This window comes from Vipera berus (assembly GCF_964194415.1).
Source record: "Vipera berus genome assembly, chromosome: 3".
NCBI lineage: Eukaryota > Metazoa > Chordata > Lepidosauria > Squamata > Viperidae > Vipera > Vipera berus.
The window spans coordinates 93,799,138-93,813,267 of NC_138204.1; the positions used below are offsets into that span (position 1 = coordinate 93,799,138).

The 14,130-nt window shown below is 33.2% G+C and overlaps 1 protein-coding gene across 1 annotated transcript; it reads right to left on the reverse strand.

Annotated features, from left to right (window-relative positions):
* Window positions 1–68: 68 nt before the first annotated feature.
* On the reverse strand, window positions 69–12,851 carry AKNAD1 (AKNA domain containing 1). Its single transcript, XM_081325516.1, has 13 exons — window positions 11,865–12,851; window positions 8,770–8,911; window positions 8,502–8,644; window positions 8,343–8,402; window positions 6,743–6,876; window positions 5,849–6,021; window positions 5,644–5,651; window positions 5,340–5,509; window positions 4,961–5,049; window positions 4,732–4,858; window positions 4,276–4,376; window positions 1,481–1,565; window positions 69–1,123 (listed from the first exon to the last, which is right to left on the reverse strand). Exons 1-13 carry the CDS (start codon window positions 12,846–12,848, stop codon window positions 946–948), a joined length of 2,394 nt encoding a protein of 797 aa, XP_081181642.1. The 5' UTR covers window positions 12,849–12,851; the 3' UTR covers window positions 69–945.
* Window positions 12,852–14,130: the final 1,279 nt, after the last annotated feature.

The following is a 14,130-nucleotide window of genomic DNA, read 5'->3' on the forward strand; positions in this document are numbered from 1 at the left end:
GAGAAGTTTCTTTTTCCAGCAGTCTTATTTTAATTTTTTACATATAGAGCTATAGAATATAGAGCTATATTTTAGACATAGTTTATTAGTCTTCAAAATACACTGTCAGTATTGATGAGCTATGCCACTGGATAATGTCTGAATTTTGACATTGGCTAAATCTTCTGAGACAGCTTGCACCATATGTTCCGTTGTTGTCTTCAAATTGTTTGCCATCTGTATAGCATTATTCAAAGTGCAGTTTAATATCTGTTAAAGACACGATTTCATAATCATATATATATATATTAACTAGTTTAAACAATCTTATTTTTAATTAGTCATTTGATTGATTGGTTCATATAGCTACCCTAAGTCAGCATACAATATAGGGCAGGGCAGTATACTTTACCAATAAACAATAAAAATTCAACAAAAACCACTTAATTGACCAAAGCATTAAAAAAACCAAAGTAGCCACATACAAACACATACAGTGAAGTGCTGGGAAACCCCCCCCCCCCATCTAACAGATCATACTGCTTCCAGATCCAATGCCTAAGGAACAAAACAGGATTTTAATTTTACAGGACTTTAAAGGCAGGGTCATGGCCAACCAAATCTAAGCAGGGATTTATTCCAACAGACATGTCTCCTGGGACCTATTAGATGACATTGCCTAAAGCAGAGGTCCCCAACCTTTTGAGCACCAGGGACTGGTTCCGTGGAGAGAGGTTTTTCCATGGACCGGAGGGTGCGTGGTTTTATGTGCTGCCTTATCTCGCGGATGGGGCTTTGCTTGTTTGTGGGGCCCGGTTGCTAGCATGCCGCGGCCCGGTACTGGTCCATGCACTGGGGGTTGGGGACCCCTGGCCTAAACAACAGAACTGAGAGGATACCAACTCAAAATTCTTAAAATGTCTGAAATATAATTTTCTCAAACTTTCTACCCACTACCAAAAAATATTACTTTTGTAAATAATGACCTTCTCTTACCATGCTATTTATGTCTTTACTTCGCCTTTTTCTCCTATTACTGACTGACTTCCTTCCATTAATATTACTACCAGAAAGATACTGTGGTGAAAGAATAATGGTATCATGTATCTTTGAACAGCGGGTTTGGGGAATGTATAGATTCTGCCTAAAAAAAACAGAGCAAAAGAAAATAAGAAATGTTCATGCAGCAAATTCCATGTTTAATATGCAAAATGTAGAAGCCTAGCTATCCAACAATTTAAATCAAGATGTTAATTATGCACTATTTATCAGGCTGTTTTCAAGCATTTAAACACAACAGAAAAGACACCCAACAATTACAAATTTTTCCTTTTGACATATATATATATATATATATATATATATATATATATATATATATATATATATATATATATATATATATATATATATATATATATATCTGCAGAATTAACGTTTCACCGAAGTACAAGTTTGCATAAATGGCTATTGATTGGTCCAAACTGTTAATAGACCTTACCTGTCACATAATCTGTCTATAAAATCTTCTCTCTGTTCTTCTTTACAAATCCTTTGTTGGGCAATGCTATTCTTTTGCAAAGAACCTGAAAATAATTATAAATAAATATTTCATTAAATAAACATATCAACAGTTCCTGCTCTAAATATTAAAACATTGTGAATTATTATAATGCCGTCTTTTAATTATTAGAAAAGGAGACCTTGAAGTTAGCAATACAATTTTTTGCTAGGAAATAGCAACTTATAAAGACTATGAAAGATTAATAATAAATAATGAAAGATTAAGATATGTTGCTATGGAGACCTATATTACATTCTATGGGCCAAGTTTTGCTTTACTGTGATCGGACTTTTTCTATAGCAGTACAAAATACGATGCAACACAGGCAGATCTTGACTTATGACTGATCATTTAGCAACTGTTTGAAGTTACAACGGACTCCCAAAAGGTACTTAGGACATAGTTCTGAAGCTTTGATGGCCAGTCCCCCCCTCTGTGGTCATGTGACTGCATTTGCAGTGGTTTAAAGCATCCCGGATTTACATGACCACAATTTTTTAATGGTTTGCTGAAAACTGGAGTGTACAATTTTCTGCAAAAATGCCCCATAGCGAACAATAGGTTTGCTTAAAGACTGCAGATTCACTTAATGACAACGATTCAGTTAATGACCACCATCAGAAAAGGTAATAAATCATAATTCAGTCACATGATGACCCGCTTTGTAACCATCATGACATGTCTGTGATGGAAGGGCTCCATTATGGTCATAAATTGAGGACTACTGGTATAAACTGAAATGTAATTGTATAATGAGATTTATTTTTTTTGCTGATATCTTGCTGCAAACTTGTGTTTCCACAGATTAGTTCTGTAAAAGCAAAGAAATCATTTGAGCCTGAAGAGACAGTGCTTAATCCAAGGGCACCCTCACGCATTGGTCTGATCCATCACTGGACAGCAGTCTCATCCAGAATAGGCAATTTACCATGATTGATGGCACAGTCATTGAAAGAGCCTCAATATTAACCATAGTATATTAATTAGTAATATGGCAAAAATTGGTTGTCATGACCCCCAGTTTATGCATGAACTGACTAATTTAGGCCTTTCCCTAGCTAAAATTATTATTTTAATTAGCATTCTACAGTGTCTTTCAGTTTGTTCGTTTTGTTGGGTTTTTTTGTAGTCATAATGCAGTTTTTAAGCAACGTGTACAAACCAAATAGGTTTCTTTTTAAAATGTAGATATGAATAGGTATATGCATAGATCCAAACTGTTAAAATACGATAAACAATAAGTCAATAAGTATAATTTTAATAGCCTAAATGGTTGTCAGCTATTTCAGGCTGGCAAATTTAAGCTCACTGGTTTTTTATTGCAAATGCACCAAAGCATTTAATAATATTCTGTGAATATTATTTAATGTTTCTATGAAATATTTAATATTTCTGTGAAATATTTAATATTTCTGTGAAATATTATTTAATAAGAAATAACCATGTTGAACTTGGTGCAGGTCATATACCAAGGAAGTTGTCAGTATAGTAATATAGAGCATTATTTGTGATACAGCAACAGGGTTGCAGCTGCCTATAAGCATTTGCAAAGGCAATCTATTGTAGATAATGTAAGAAATATTATTGAGCTGTACTTTTACAAGGCTCAAAGGTAAGATGGTTAGGTTTACCAATGCAAATGCCTTTCTGTTAAAGGGAAAGAATCTTAAAAGGTAAGAGAGAAGTGAGTATCGCAATTTCCTAAACGCAGTTCTGATATAAGAAATTTGTTCTGACCTGAAGATTGAAGAAATTACCACAAGGTGTTTTTTTTAATATACACTAGATTCAAGGCCATCTGAAAATCCCAACCCTCTCTTCTACTTCTGATGGAGAGCAACTTTTTGAGAGGCTAAAGAAACTCCCATCTTACTTCAACTGAATTTAACCATCCCAAGAAGAGGAAGTAACAGAAAAGTTCAGGGGCGTTATCGTTTTAAAAGCTGGGAGGCTTGTCATTGGCCCCAAATTTATCCTGCAGCAGGACAATAGCCCCAAACATACAGCCAGTGTCATTAAGAACTATTTTCAGCAAAAAGAAGAACAAGAAGTCCTGGAAGCAATGGTTTGGCCCCCACAGAGCCCTGATCTCAACATCATCAATTCTGTTTGGGATTACATGAAGAGACAGAGACATCCTACATCCACAGAGGTTCTGTGCTTAGTTCTCTGAAATGTTTGCAACCTTGAAGGAACCTTGCCGAGTTCCTTCAAAAACTGTGTGCAAGTGTACCTAGAAGAACTGATACTGTTTTGAAGGCAAAGGGTGGTCACACCAAATATTGATTTGATTTGGATTTCTCTTCTGTTCATTTACTTTCCATTTTTGTTAATGAATAAAAATAAATTAACGCTTCTATTTCTGAAAGCATTCTTAGTTTACAGCATTTTTGCACAACTGCCTTAACACTTTTGCTGTATATAATAAAGTACTGTACTATATATAATAAAACTATTACTGTATATAGCAAGTACTGTATATCATAACTGTGCAAAGCTTTATAAATACTAATAATATGCCCTAAATATGCCTGAACAATTGGTTTTAATAATATTTAAAAATATTGCTAGTGTTCATATCTGACTGGATATAGCTCAGTGATGAAAAAAGTGCACACTTCATTTTTGAATCACTTTCATCTTTTCTGACTATATATTTCACATTTGAGCCCTGGCATGGAAAACGTGTTAGAGCTTAAAACATGAGATAAATGAAGCTTTGTTTTACATACCTGTTACATCTAAATCCACTGGTTTTCCTTCAGAGAAGATTGGAAATCTTTCACAATCAGAATGTCCTCTAGTTCCTTTTCTGTATTCTGTTGTTTTATTTCTAGATTAAAAAGAAAATATAACATTGACTTAATTGAAATTTAGCAGCAAACATGCAGGTAATGATGCAATCCCATGCAGGCTTATACAGAAATAAATCTTGCTAATCTTAATGATCTTCCTAGAAAAGTTTGTCTTGAAATCTAATATTCACTTACTTGGGAATATATGATTCAACTGAATCATAAATATGTATATATACATATGCATACACACACATATATGATTCAGTTGACCTCATTTCTAAATAAATGTGGAGGCTTGCAATGTAAGTCCATAAGATAAACTACTTTGGGTTTTTTTTTGCATTTTATATTGATACGGATGCTGATTTGATTCATATTATACATACTAACCTATTAGAAGAACAGGAGCATATTTGATTTCTTGATAGCTGCATTTTCAATGTAGGATGTATAATAATTTTATGCTTATCGGTAGAATGTCTCACTTTCTGAAGAAAGTTATCTGAAGTGGACCTTCCTATGCAAAATATTGCAGATTAAAAAACTGATTAGTGAGTGCTTCTTCTTAGAATGATTTAATTATTTATTAAAACACATGTTTATTTTTATCTTCTTCTACCTTGTTCATTCAATAAAGTGAAATCAACCTCATTAGATTCTTTGCTCATTGCTAGAGCTGAAGATCTTATTTGAAGTTCATTTAAATTCCTGATGGAAATGAAAAGAAGATTAGTATTGTATAGTATCAGGTTACTATCTGATCCAATTTGAATTCAATTTGATCGATATTCTGATACTTGGCCAATTGAGATATCTCAATTGGTAAGCCATTGTTAGTGCTTATTTTTCAAAATATAGTCTACTTTTCGATTTATCTTTGGAGAGTAAAAGTAGCCTATTACAAGTTTACTTGGAATATTATCTCAACTAAGTCAGAGGGAAATCCTTACTAAATTTAATAATTATCTTCAGTGATTATCGTAAAAGTTCAACCTTACATTTGCTGGAACGGATGGTTGCTGTCACCTTGTATAGATTTTTTATGTGCCTTTTGTGGAATTACTTCCACAAGATGGTGTCTATTCTTCCAATAGTTCTCATTTTGGGGAATATTGAGTCCTGCAACATTCCTTTTTGGAGATTCATTGGTACTTATAATCAAAGGACTCTAAAAGAAGCATAAGAGAAATATAGGAAGCATAATACATCTATTTAAAACATGCAGCAAATAAATGTATTGAAAGTGTTCTGTTTTTGCTTACAAAATGCTGATTGAGATTAAAGGTATGTAACCTGGCTCACTATAAGACCTGGATAATTGAGAAATTATTTTTGTTGAAGAAAAGGCTATAATTTTGAAATGAATTTTCTTGGTGAAATTAACAAAAATAAAACAAATCACTTATAAGAGTCAATGTCTAGTAAATGTCAGAAAATGATTTTTTTAATTCCTTTGAAGAGTACAATATATTATTTTTTTATTCCCTAATCAGTCTTTAAGATTCACAAAATACAGGATAATGGCTTACCGCAGAATAGCTTGAACAAAGAGAAGATGGGTGGGATCTGAGTGACGGTGATGTTATATATGTTGAGGAATATGAAGTGAATGTCTTCTCAATTTTCTCTTTGATACCTTCAAGGAGCATGCCAAGTTTAAATATTTCCCCTTCTACTTTTCTAAATACAAATACAAAAAATCCCCACCCAAAATTATATATAATATTAATTTTGCTCTGTTCTTTCATTATCAGATGTTATCAAATATAAGATATGGAACAATTGGAAAATATTGTTTCCGAGTAATTAAGAGATAATGTTTAATATTTGCCAAAAACAGTGATGTTGAATGGTAAAATGCAAAACTGCAGTCTGCTGTCATGAAAATACTAGTTAGATTAGCAAGAAACAATTTACGGTAGCTTTGGAGGAGAAACTTGGTAGACAGTTCTACAGAGAAACAAGAAGATAAATCGGTCCTCTACTTTGAAATAGTAATGGCATAGTTTTGACCTTCCAACTATATTTTTCTGTTTCCTACAGTTATTTAATTGTAATAAAGTTACCTGTAGAGAGTTTACCTCTTCTTACTCCAATAGTTTTGTGACAATGGAGGGGGGAGGGTGAAGTGGTTGCTACCTATTCAGTTATTTTACATTTTGTTTCTGGACTGCTCATACTTAATTATAATTACTACTTTGTAATTATAAAGTATTAAATATTTTACCCAACAGAAAAGATTATGACAGTAAATGCTGGATTTGGAAAGGCTTCAAATACATATTTTTAACTGAAATCAAGCATCAATAGGTTTTATTTCTGAGTACAGAAGATTGGATTACAATGTTAAAGCACAGTAAAAAATTAATAGCTATATTATTTTAAAACTTTAATACTGGACCTGTTAGGATCAAATTCTCCAATATTTCTTGATGAATGCTTATGGTTTTGACGTTGCAGAGCACAATGCTTTTCCTTGGTAGCTACGTAATTATGTTCCAATTGCTCCAGTTGTTCTTTTAAAAGTTGCAAAAACTTAATTCAAAAAATAATAAAATCATTTAATTCCATATTAATTTTACTATAATTCTATTCAATTAATAGAAACTGAAATGTTAAATGCTTCTCAGATATATAATACCAATAATTTTGGAAGAAACAACATAAATAGAATTACTAAATCTGAATGACATTAAACTTTCTAAACTGATCACCAAATGCTGCCAAACATGACCCATGAAACTCATTCCTCGAGACTGTTATAATTTTGCTGCTTCAGTAGTTAAGTACCTCTTCTATGAAAATAAGCATGTGTTAAAATATCCAAATGGCACATTACTTTTATGCAGAATTCTGCATGCCCTTTTCATGCAGGAGACATCTATGCCCATGTAGGTTTCTCAGTCCAATTTAACAGAAGAAGAGGAACCATCACACAAAACATTCATCTGTTTGCTCTCTAGAAGTGATTATTGTGGTACAGTACCACGGGACTAGGGACTCTCTGTATACTAGTCGTTTCCATTCTGTCATACAAAACTATACTGAGTGCACACTTAAAATATACCATTTTGTTAACTTCCAACACAGGATACTCAAGTCATAGTTGTGTTCACCCATTTACTTCACAAAATGTACTCAATAAATTAGCTTCACATATCACAGTATTCCGAAATGATAAAATCACTCAGTATTGCTTATATGGGCAGAATTCTGAATCCAAGAGCAATTCTAACTGCCAAAGGCAGTGTAGGAAGACTGAGATGGAATGAAATTGTTGTGTTGTTATGTGAATAGGGACTGCTATATTGATAAATATTTCCCTATCATAGAATACCAAATTCCTATAACAGCTGAAACAGGGTATATGAAGGAATCCAGAGCTTCCTTATTTCTCTGATAAAGTCACAGATTATCAAATCTAAAATTTCCCTCGTTTGTTTCAATGAGAAAAAATTCAAAACACACCACTTTAAGTCAGGAGGAAATGCTGTATGTCAAGGCAGAGAATAAATTGGTATGAGAATGATGGGTCTCTGCCATGTAACTTTCTCTTCAGCCTAGAGTGGCTTAATAAATTAAACTTAGTTCTTATTAAAAACACTCAGATAACAGAATAATAATGTTGGAAAGGACCTTGGAGGTCTTCTAGTCCAACCCAGTGCTTAGGCAGGAAACCCTATACCATTTCAGATAAATAGTTGTCCAATCCCTCCAATATTGGAGCACCCACAACTTTTAGAGGCAAGTCATTCCACTGATTGTTCTGTCAGGAAATTTCTCCTTAGTTCTAGGTTGCTTCTCTCCTTGATTAGTTTCCATCCATTGCTTTTTGTCCTGTATTCAGATGCTTTGGAGATTAGGCTGACCCCCCACCCCTTCTACGTCATGATCTATATATCATGATATATATATATATATATATATATACACATCATGTAGCTGGATAATCATCAAATGGAGCTCCTGTCTTTTAAAAATATATATAAAATTGAATTTACCTGAAGGTGTTCTTCTACTGAAAATACATTCTGTTTAATACACCCAGAAAATATTTCAACCTTTAAAAAAGGAAAAAAAATACATTGCACTTGAACTTGCAGATGAGATGTTAAAATAGGCCAAGTTCCAAACATTTAAAAATTAACACGTGGCATTACATTTGCTTTCAGCTCTTCAGTCTGTTTCTTTAATATCTGTTCCTTGTCATCTGTTACATTTTGCAGAAAAGGAGTGTTCACAGATGGTTTTCTTACTGCATTAGCTAACGGTAATGAAGAAGTTATATTGTTAGACTGTGATTCTACAAAACAAAATTAAAAAGATTAAATAAAAGCTCTGGAAAATTTTCTCAAGACAATAGTATACAGAGTACAACAAATTAGGAATAGCAACAACTTGCTTTTTTGTAAAGCCTATTTAAAGTACCTGAATGAGAGGATTGGGAAAAATCAAGCATGTGCTCCATAGGAATGGTTACAGGAGAAAATGCAGGCATTTTGGAAGCTATTCCCGTACTTTGTGCTGGAACGCTAAGTTCTGCTGTATGTGAATTTGAACAAGGAGGTATCTGTGAAAATATACATGTTCACTGAAAAGTGCAACATTAACAATAGAAAGCATTCACTTGTCTTTCTCAGTTATCCCATCCTTTTAGTAGCCTCAAACAATAATTTTGTAATTTGAAAAAACAATTTCTAAACATTACCATATTTTCATTACTCTAAATATTTATATACATCCTGCAGTAAAATCTCATAGATAAAACATAATCAGTAGCCACCTACTAAATCAGGAGACAAAATAATGTGTTAAAAACTTCTAAACATTACTACACTTCGTCACTAAAAATTATGTGCATCCTTTAACAAAACTTTGAATATCCTAAAAAACAAGGCAACCACATAGATAAAATATTTCTAAAAATAATATAAGTCAGGGAAAAATACATTAGGTAACAGAAATCAAGAAGTGCTGAGTTGCTCCACAAAAGATAATTTGGCAATAGGGACTGAGGTTTGCAACAGTGATAGCAAGATAGCAAGATGGGCCATGAATATTTCAAGGAATTTCTCTTTCCTTAAGTACATGGTGTGGACTCTTTATTCACCTTCAGAAGTGTGAGGTTATCAAATACACAAAAGTTTCTTCAACTGTGATGCCTATTTATGGAAAATTCTCTCTAGGAAAACATACTTTCATCTATGTCAATATATTTTCATTGCCAGGAAAAACATTCTTTCTGAACAAGATTTTAATATTTTTGTATTCAACTTAATTTTAAATGCCCACTGTACCCTGGAATAATAGAATTTAGGGTTCGGTGAACTATGTACTCTAACATACAATTTGATAGGGCTTTAAAAAAAGAAAATACATTATATTTTATTAAGTTATCCTCCATAATTAAATTAATTTCTTATTCTGGGAGATTTACCTTAGGACTAAATCTCAGATGATCGATATGATTTTGAACCTCAGCTTGTCTTGTCAGCATCTGTGGTTTGGAAAGGTGCAGTAGAACATTTTTGAATGTTTTAGTATTTTCAGCATAACATTAGTTGCACTGTTACAATAATATAAGACAGGAGTCAGGACCATTTCAAGTTCCCCAAATCACCTTAAATCTTGTGAGGGTTTAGCTATTTTACACTTAGTTCTGATGGGACCTTGCATAACAATGCCTAACTCTTGCAAGATTTCATACATTTGGAACAGTGTAGAATTAAAATGTAGTTTAATTAATTTTGGTTGATTGCAGGTATGATTTTGGGGACTGATAGACACTTGAACATCCATGGGTGCAGATTTGCTGATCCATGTCATAGGATACTCAAAAGCATTCTAACTTCTAGGAGACATATATTCATTAACTTGCTAACAAGTACTGCAAGAACTGTGAAGGGGAAAAAAAGAATTTGATTCAGGAAAAACAGAGAGTAAAACACATCCCATTAGACAGGAAAACAACATACACTATATGAACTACTGAAGTTTTATTATTATCTATTAAATCTGTATGGCACCAAACTGGACAGATTTAAGGCAGCATACATTAAAAACTAAAAAAAATATCAGAGTGAAAGAAAATACAAAAATGAAATGATGTAATGGGAAAGAATATTAAAAATGTAGGATTAGAAAGGTAAACTGGAAAGTGAACCCTTTCTAATAAGAAATATAGCTGAAAAGCTAGTAGGCTAATTTGTAGAAATTTGCAACATGCAAGGAGAGTCCTAAGCCAGTACATTGTCATAAATTAGCTACTACTATAATATTGCTAGAAATTTATACTGAAGATAATGGATTAATGATTTGGAAACTAGGTATTAATAGCATAAATAAATATGATTTGTGTTATTATGTTAAAGAACAATGACAATTATTTCCACAGCCACTACTGATTTCAAAGGCTGATTCCACGATTCTATGCAGCTATATACTCTATTAAAAAAAAATAAAGGGCGGAGGGGAATTGCCAGAAAATCAGAAACTATCCTTAATGTGTAATTTTTGTTTGTTTAAAGTTGCATTGAATTTCAGCTCATTTAAATATTCTTCGGTACACGTATGTCACACTGCATTTATTGCAGTATAATTGTATGTATAGGGACGCGGTGGCTCAGTGGGTTGGGACGCTGAGCTTGTCGATCAGAAGGTCGGCAGTTTGGTGGGTCGAATCCCGAGTGCTGCATAACAGAGTGAGCGCCTGTTACTCGTCCCAGCTTCTGCCAACCTAGCAGTTCGAAAGCACGTAAAAATGCAAGTAGAAAAATAGGGACCACTATGGTGGGAAGGTAACAGCGTTCCGTGCGCCTTTGGTGTCTAGTCATTTATTTATTTTATTTTTTATTTTAATTCCATTTATATCCCGCCCTTCTCCGAAGACTCAGGGCGGCTTACAAGCTTAGCAATAGCCTTCATTCTATGTATATGCCTGCTTATTAGGGCTTTCGCCCCCCCCCAGCGGCATTATTACAAAGTCAGCTTAATTGCCCCCAACAATCTGGGTCCTCATTTTACCTACCTCGGAAGGATGGAAGGCTGAGTCAACCTTGAGCCTGGTGGGACTCGAACCTGCACTAATTGCAGGCAGCTGTTGTTACTTAAGGAGGCATTAGCCCACTGCTCCACCAAGGTCATGCCAGCCTCATGACCACGGAGACATCCTCGGACAAGCGCTGGCTCTTCGGCTTTGAAACAGAGATGAGCACCGGCTCCTAGAGTCGTAAACGACTAGCACGCATGTGCGGGGGAACCTTTACCTTTACTTGTATGTATATTTATTAAGAAACATTATATTAATAGAAATACAAAGTTGGTTTAGGATTGCAGCCCCCCCCCCCAAATAAAATAAAATAAAATAAAATAACCAATCAAGAATCCAGTAGAATCTCCCTGGCATTTAATTTAAATTAACAAATGTTTAAAGTAGGTTTTCAGCATTGATTTGGAGATCTAACTCAAAAATCAGTTATTCAGTTTATCCAGACCTATATGCAGACAAATCACTTTTAATCTACCTCTAGCTGTTGTTCAAGATTGAAAGTTCCATTTTCTTCTCCTTGATTGCTGATTGTATCAGATTCCAAAAATGTCATTGCTTGTAGTACATCTTTACCAAGCAAATGTGTGGAAGATTTAGTTCTTTTAAATACAAAGCTTTCATTATTTCCTTTTAATTCTTTGACTTTTGGGGACATTTCAGAGGAATCACAATGTCTATAATGAGCTTGGTGTTCATTGGATTGGGGATGATTATGAACATTTTCAGCATTATCCAGAAAATATTGTTGATTTTGATACTCTTTGCAGGTAGAGGTATAATTTAAGACTTCATTCATTCCAGGTTCCTTTTGAATTAGAAATTGTGAGTTATCTATGTTGCAGTATTTGTTATTACAAACAACAGCACACTTGGCTGTTAAAGATAGCTTATCTTGAGTCAAATCCCAATTTTTGACACCTGAATTACAATTTACTTTCCTTTCACTATTCTTTACTTCTTCTTTTGGGGAAAATATGCCTGTATTTTCTGGAATCTTATCTTTTTTTAGTACTGTTTCATCAAAACTGTCAGTAAATGATAACTCCGGGATAGTCTCAGAATCAATTAGTTGGCATGTTAAGTCTTCTGTTGGAAAATGACGTAAAAGGACCTCTGATATTTTTGAGTTGGAAAACTCTTCATTTCTTCCTGAACTGCTAAAACCACCAACTTGTATTTCTTTTTCTGTTGTCATGGTAAATTCTATGTCATTTTGTTTGGTCAACAGCACCGTATTTATTTTTCTTTGAGACAATTGCTTTTTGCAGTTTGAATTTTCTTTTGTCCAACTGCTGCTGATAGGAGATGTCAATGTGGAAACAGTTGGGGAGACATGTTCTACAGAAATAAATTCTTTCAAATTCTGTGAATCACAACTATATTGACCTCTATTTTGTAGATCTCCATCATAAGGTAAATCTTCTTGCTCATTGTCAGTATTGTCTTCAGAGTAAAGCATATCAAATAATATATTCACTTACTTTTCATATAGTGAATGTTGTTATACTGAAATTACTTATATTTTGATCATATTCTGCATGATTTCAAGCTCTGTAAGATTTGAGAGAACAAGTTTAATAATCTGAGTTATGTATAACAACACAATTAATTCTTGTAAATCTTCCATTTCCTTTCTGTAAAATGTTCATAGACTCATGATTTGACATTTGCATTTGTTCCAAAGTCTATGTGATAACCCAAGAATCTAATTTGTGTTGAAAGAAAAATATACCTACAATTCTTTACATAGTTTAACTAGATGGTCAATGTTCTACTGGAAGTTTCATATTATCTATTGAGAATTATGTAATCAGAACAATTATATCTATGTCAAATAAATTACGGCTTCATGTGTGATTAAAATTAGACACATACAAAATAGTTACTGTATTTTGTATATAAAATTTCCTCCAACTTTCCTACTTTCTATATAAATCAACTCATTAATGTGTCAAGTTTAAAATACACCAGGATGACAAATTTTAATTTGGATATAGGTCATACATTATAAAGTGTAAACAAACTTAACATTAACATCTGCATGTTTTTTAAAAGAGACTTTAATCTTTTTTCCAATACACATATTCTCCAAATAAAAGTCACTATGTATGTATGAGTGTATTTTGCTAATGACTTAAATCTATACAGAAAATAAGAAATTTCATTAGACACACAAAAAAGAGAAATTATATATACTCTATATATCACATAATGGTAAATCAATAATGAATCGTTATACTTACATACTGTAGGAAAATATTTGTTTAATTTTCTAAGAAACAAAGATAGTCACAGCAGGCAAAATAAAAATTCTTTCTGTAATCTAGTTTAGTTGTAACCAATATATAGGGCTCTTCTTTATTAGGTGTATTTTATTTCGTCAGTTGTAACTCTATACTGAACACAGCTGACCTGGAGAAGTACAGTATCTTTAATAATGCAACCATTCACATTATTACTTGCTTCTCTGATCCTGCCATGATTCAGTGATAGCATAAAGGGAATAGAGTTAACAAGCCAACATTTTGAAACCCTGGTGAGAAAATCAAATTCAGCTTAATCTATTTATCAACGGTTTATTTTCACTGGGACTGATTATGATGTGTTTAGAAGTGAAACATAACATTTGAGGTTCTCATGAACATGTCTACCTGCACTGTAAGGACTTTAAATAATTTATAAGAGAAGGTATGTGCAAATTAATTATTTACTATTACTCCAGTCACCATCTGGGACTGCTT

Excerpts from the sequence above, each read along its gene's own strand:
- AKNAD1 (XM_081325516.1), bottom strand. The coding sequence starts at position 12,848 with ATGCTTTACTCTGAAGACAATACTGACAATGAGCAAGAAGATTTACCT. Across the intron at positions 5,050-5,339 it reads AACCATCCGTTCCAGCAAAT|GAATTTAAATGAACTTCAAA; the intron begins GTAAGGTTGAAC and ends CATTTCCATCAG. Across the intron at positions 4,859-4,960 it reads CACTTTATTGAATGAACAAG|GAAGGTCCACTTCAGATAAC; the intron begins GTAGAAGAAGAT and ends TATTTTGCATAG.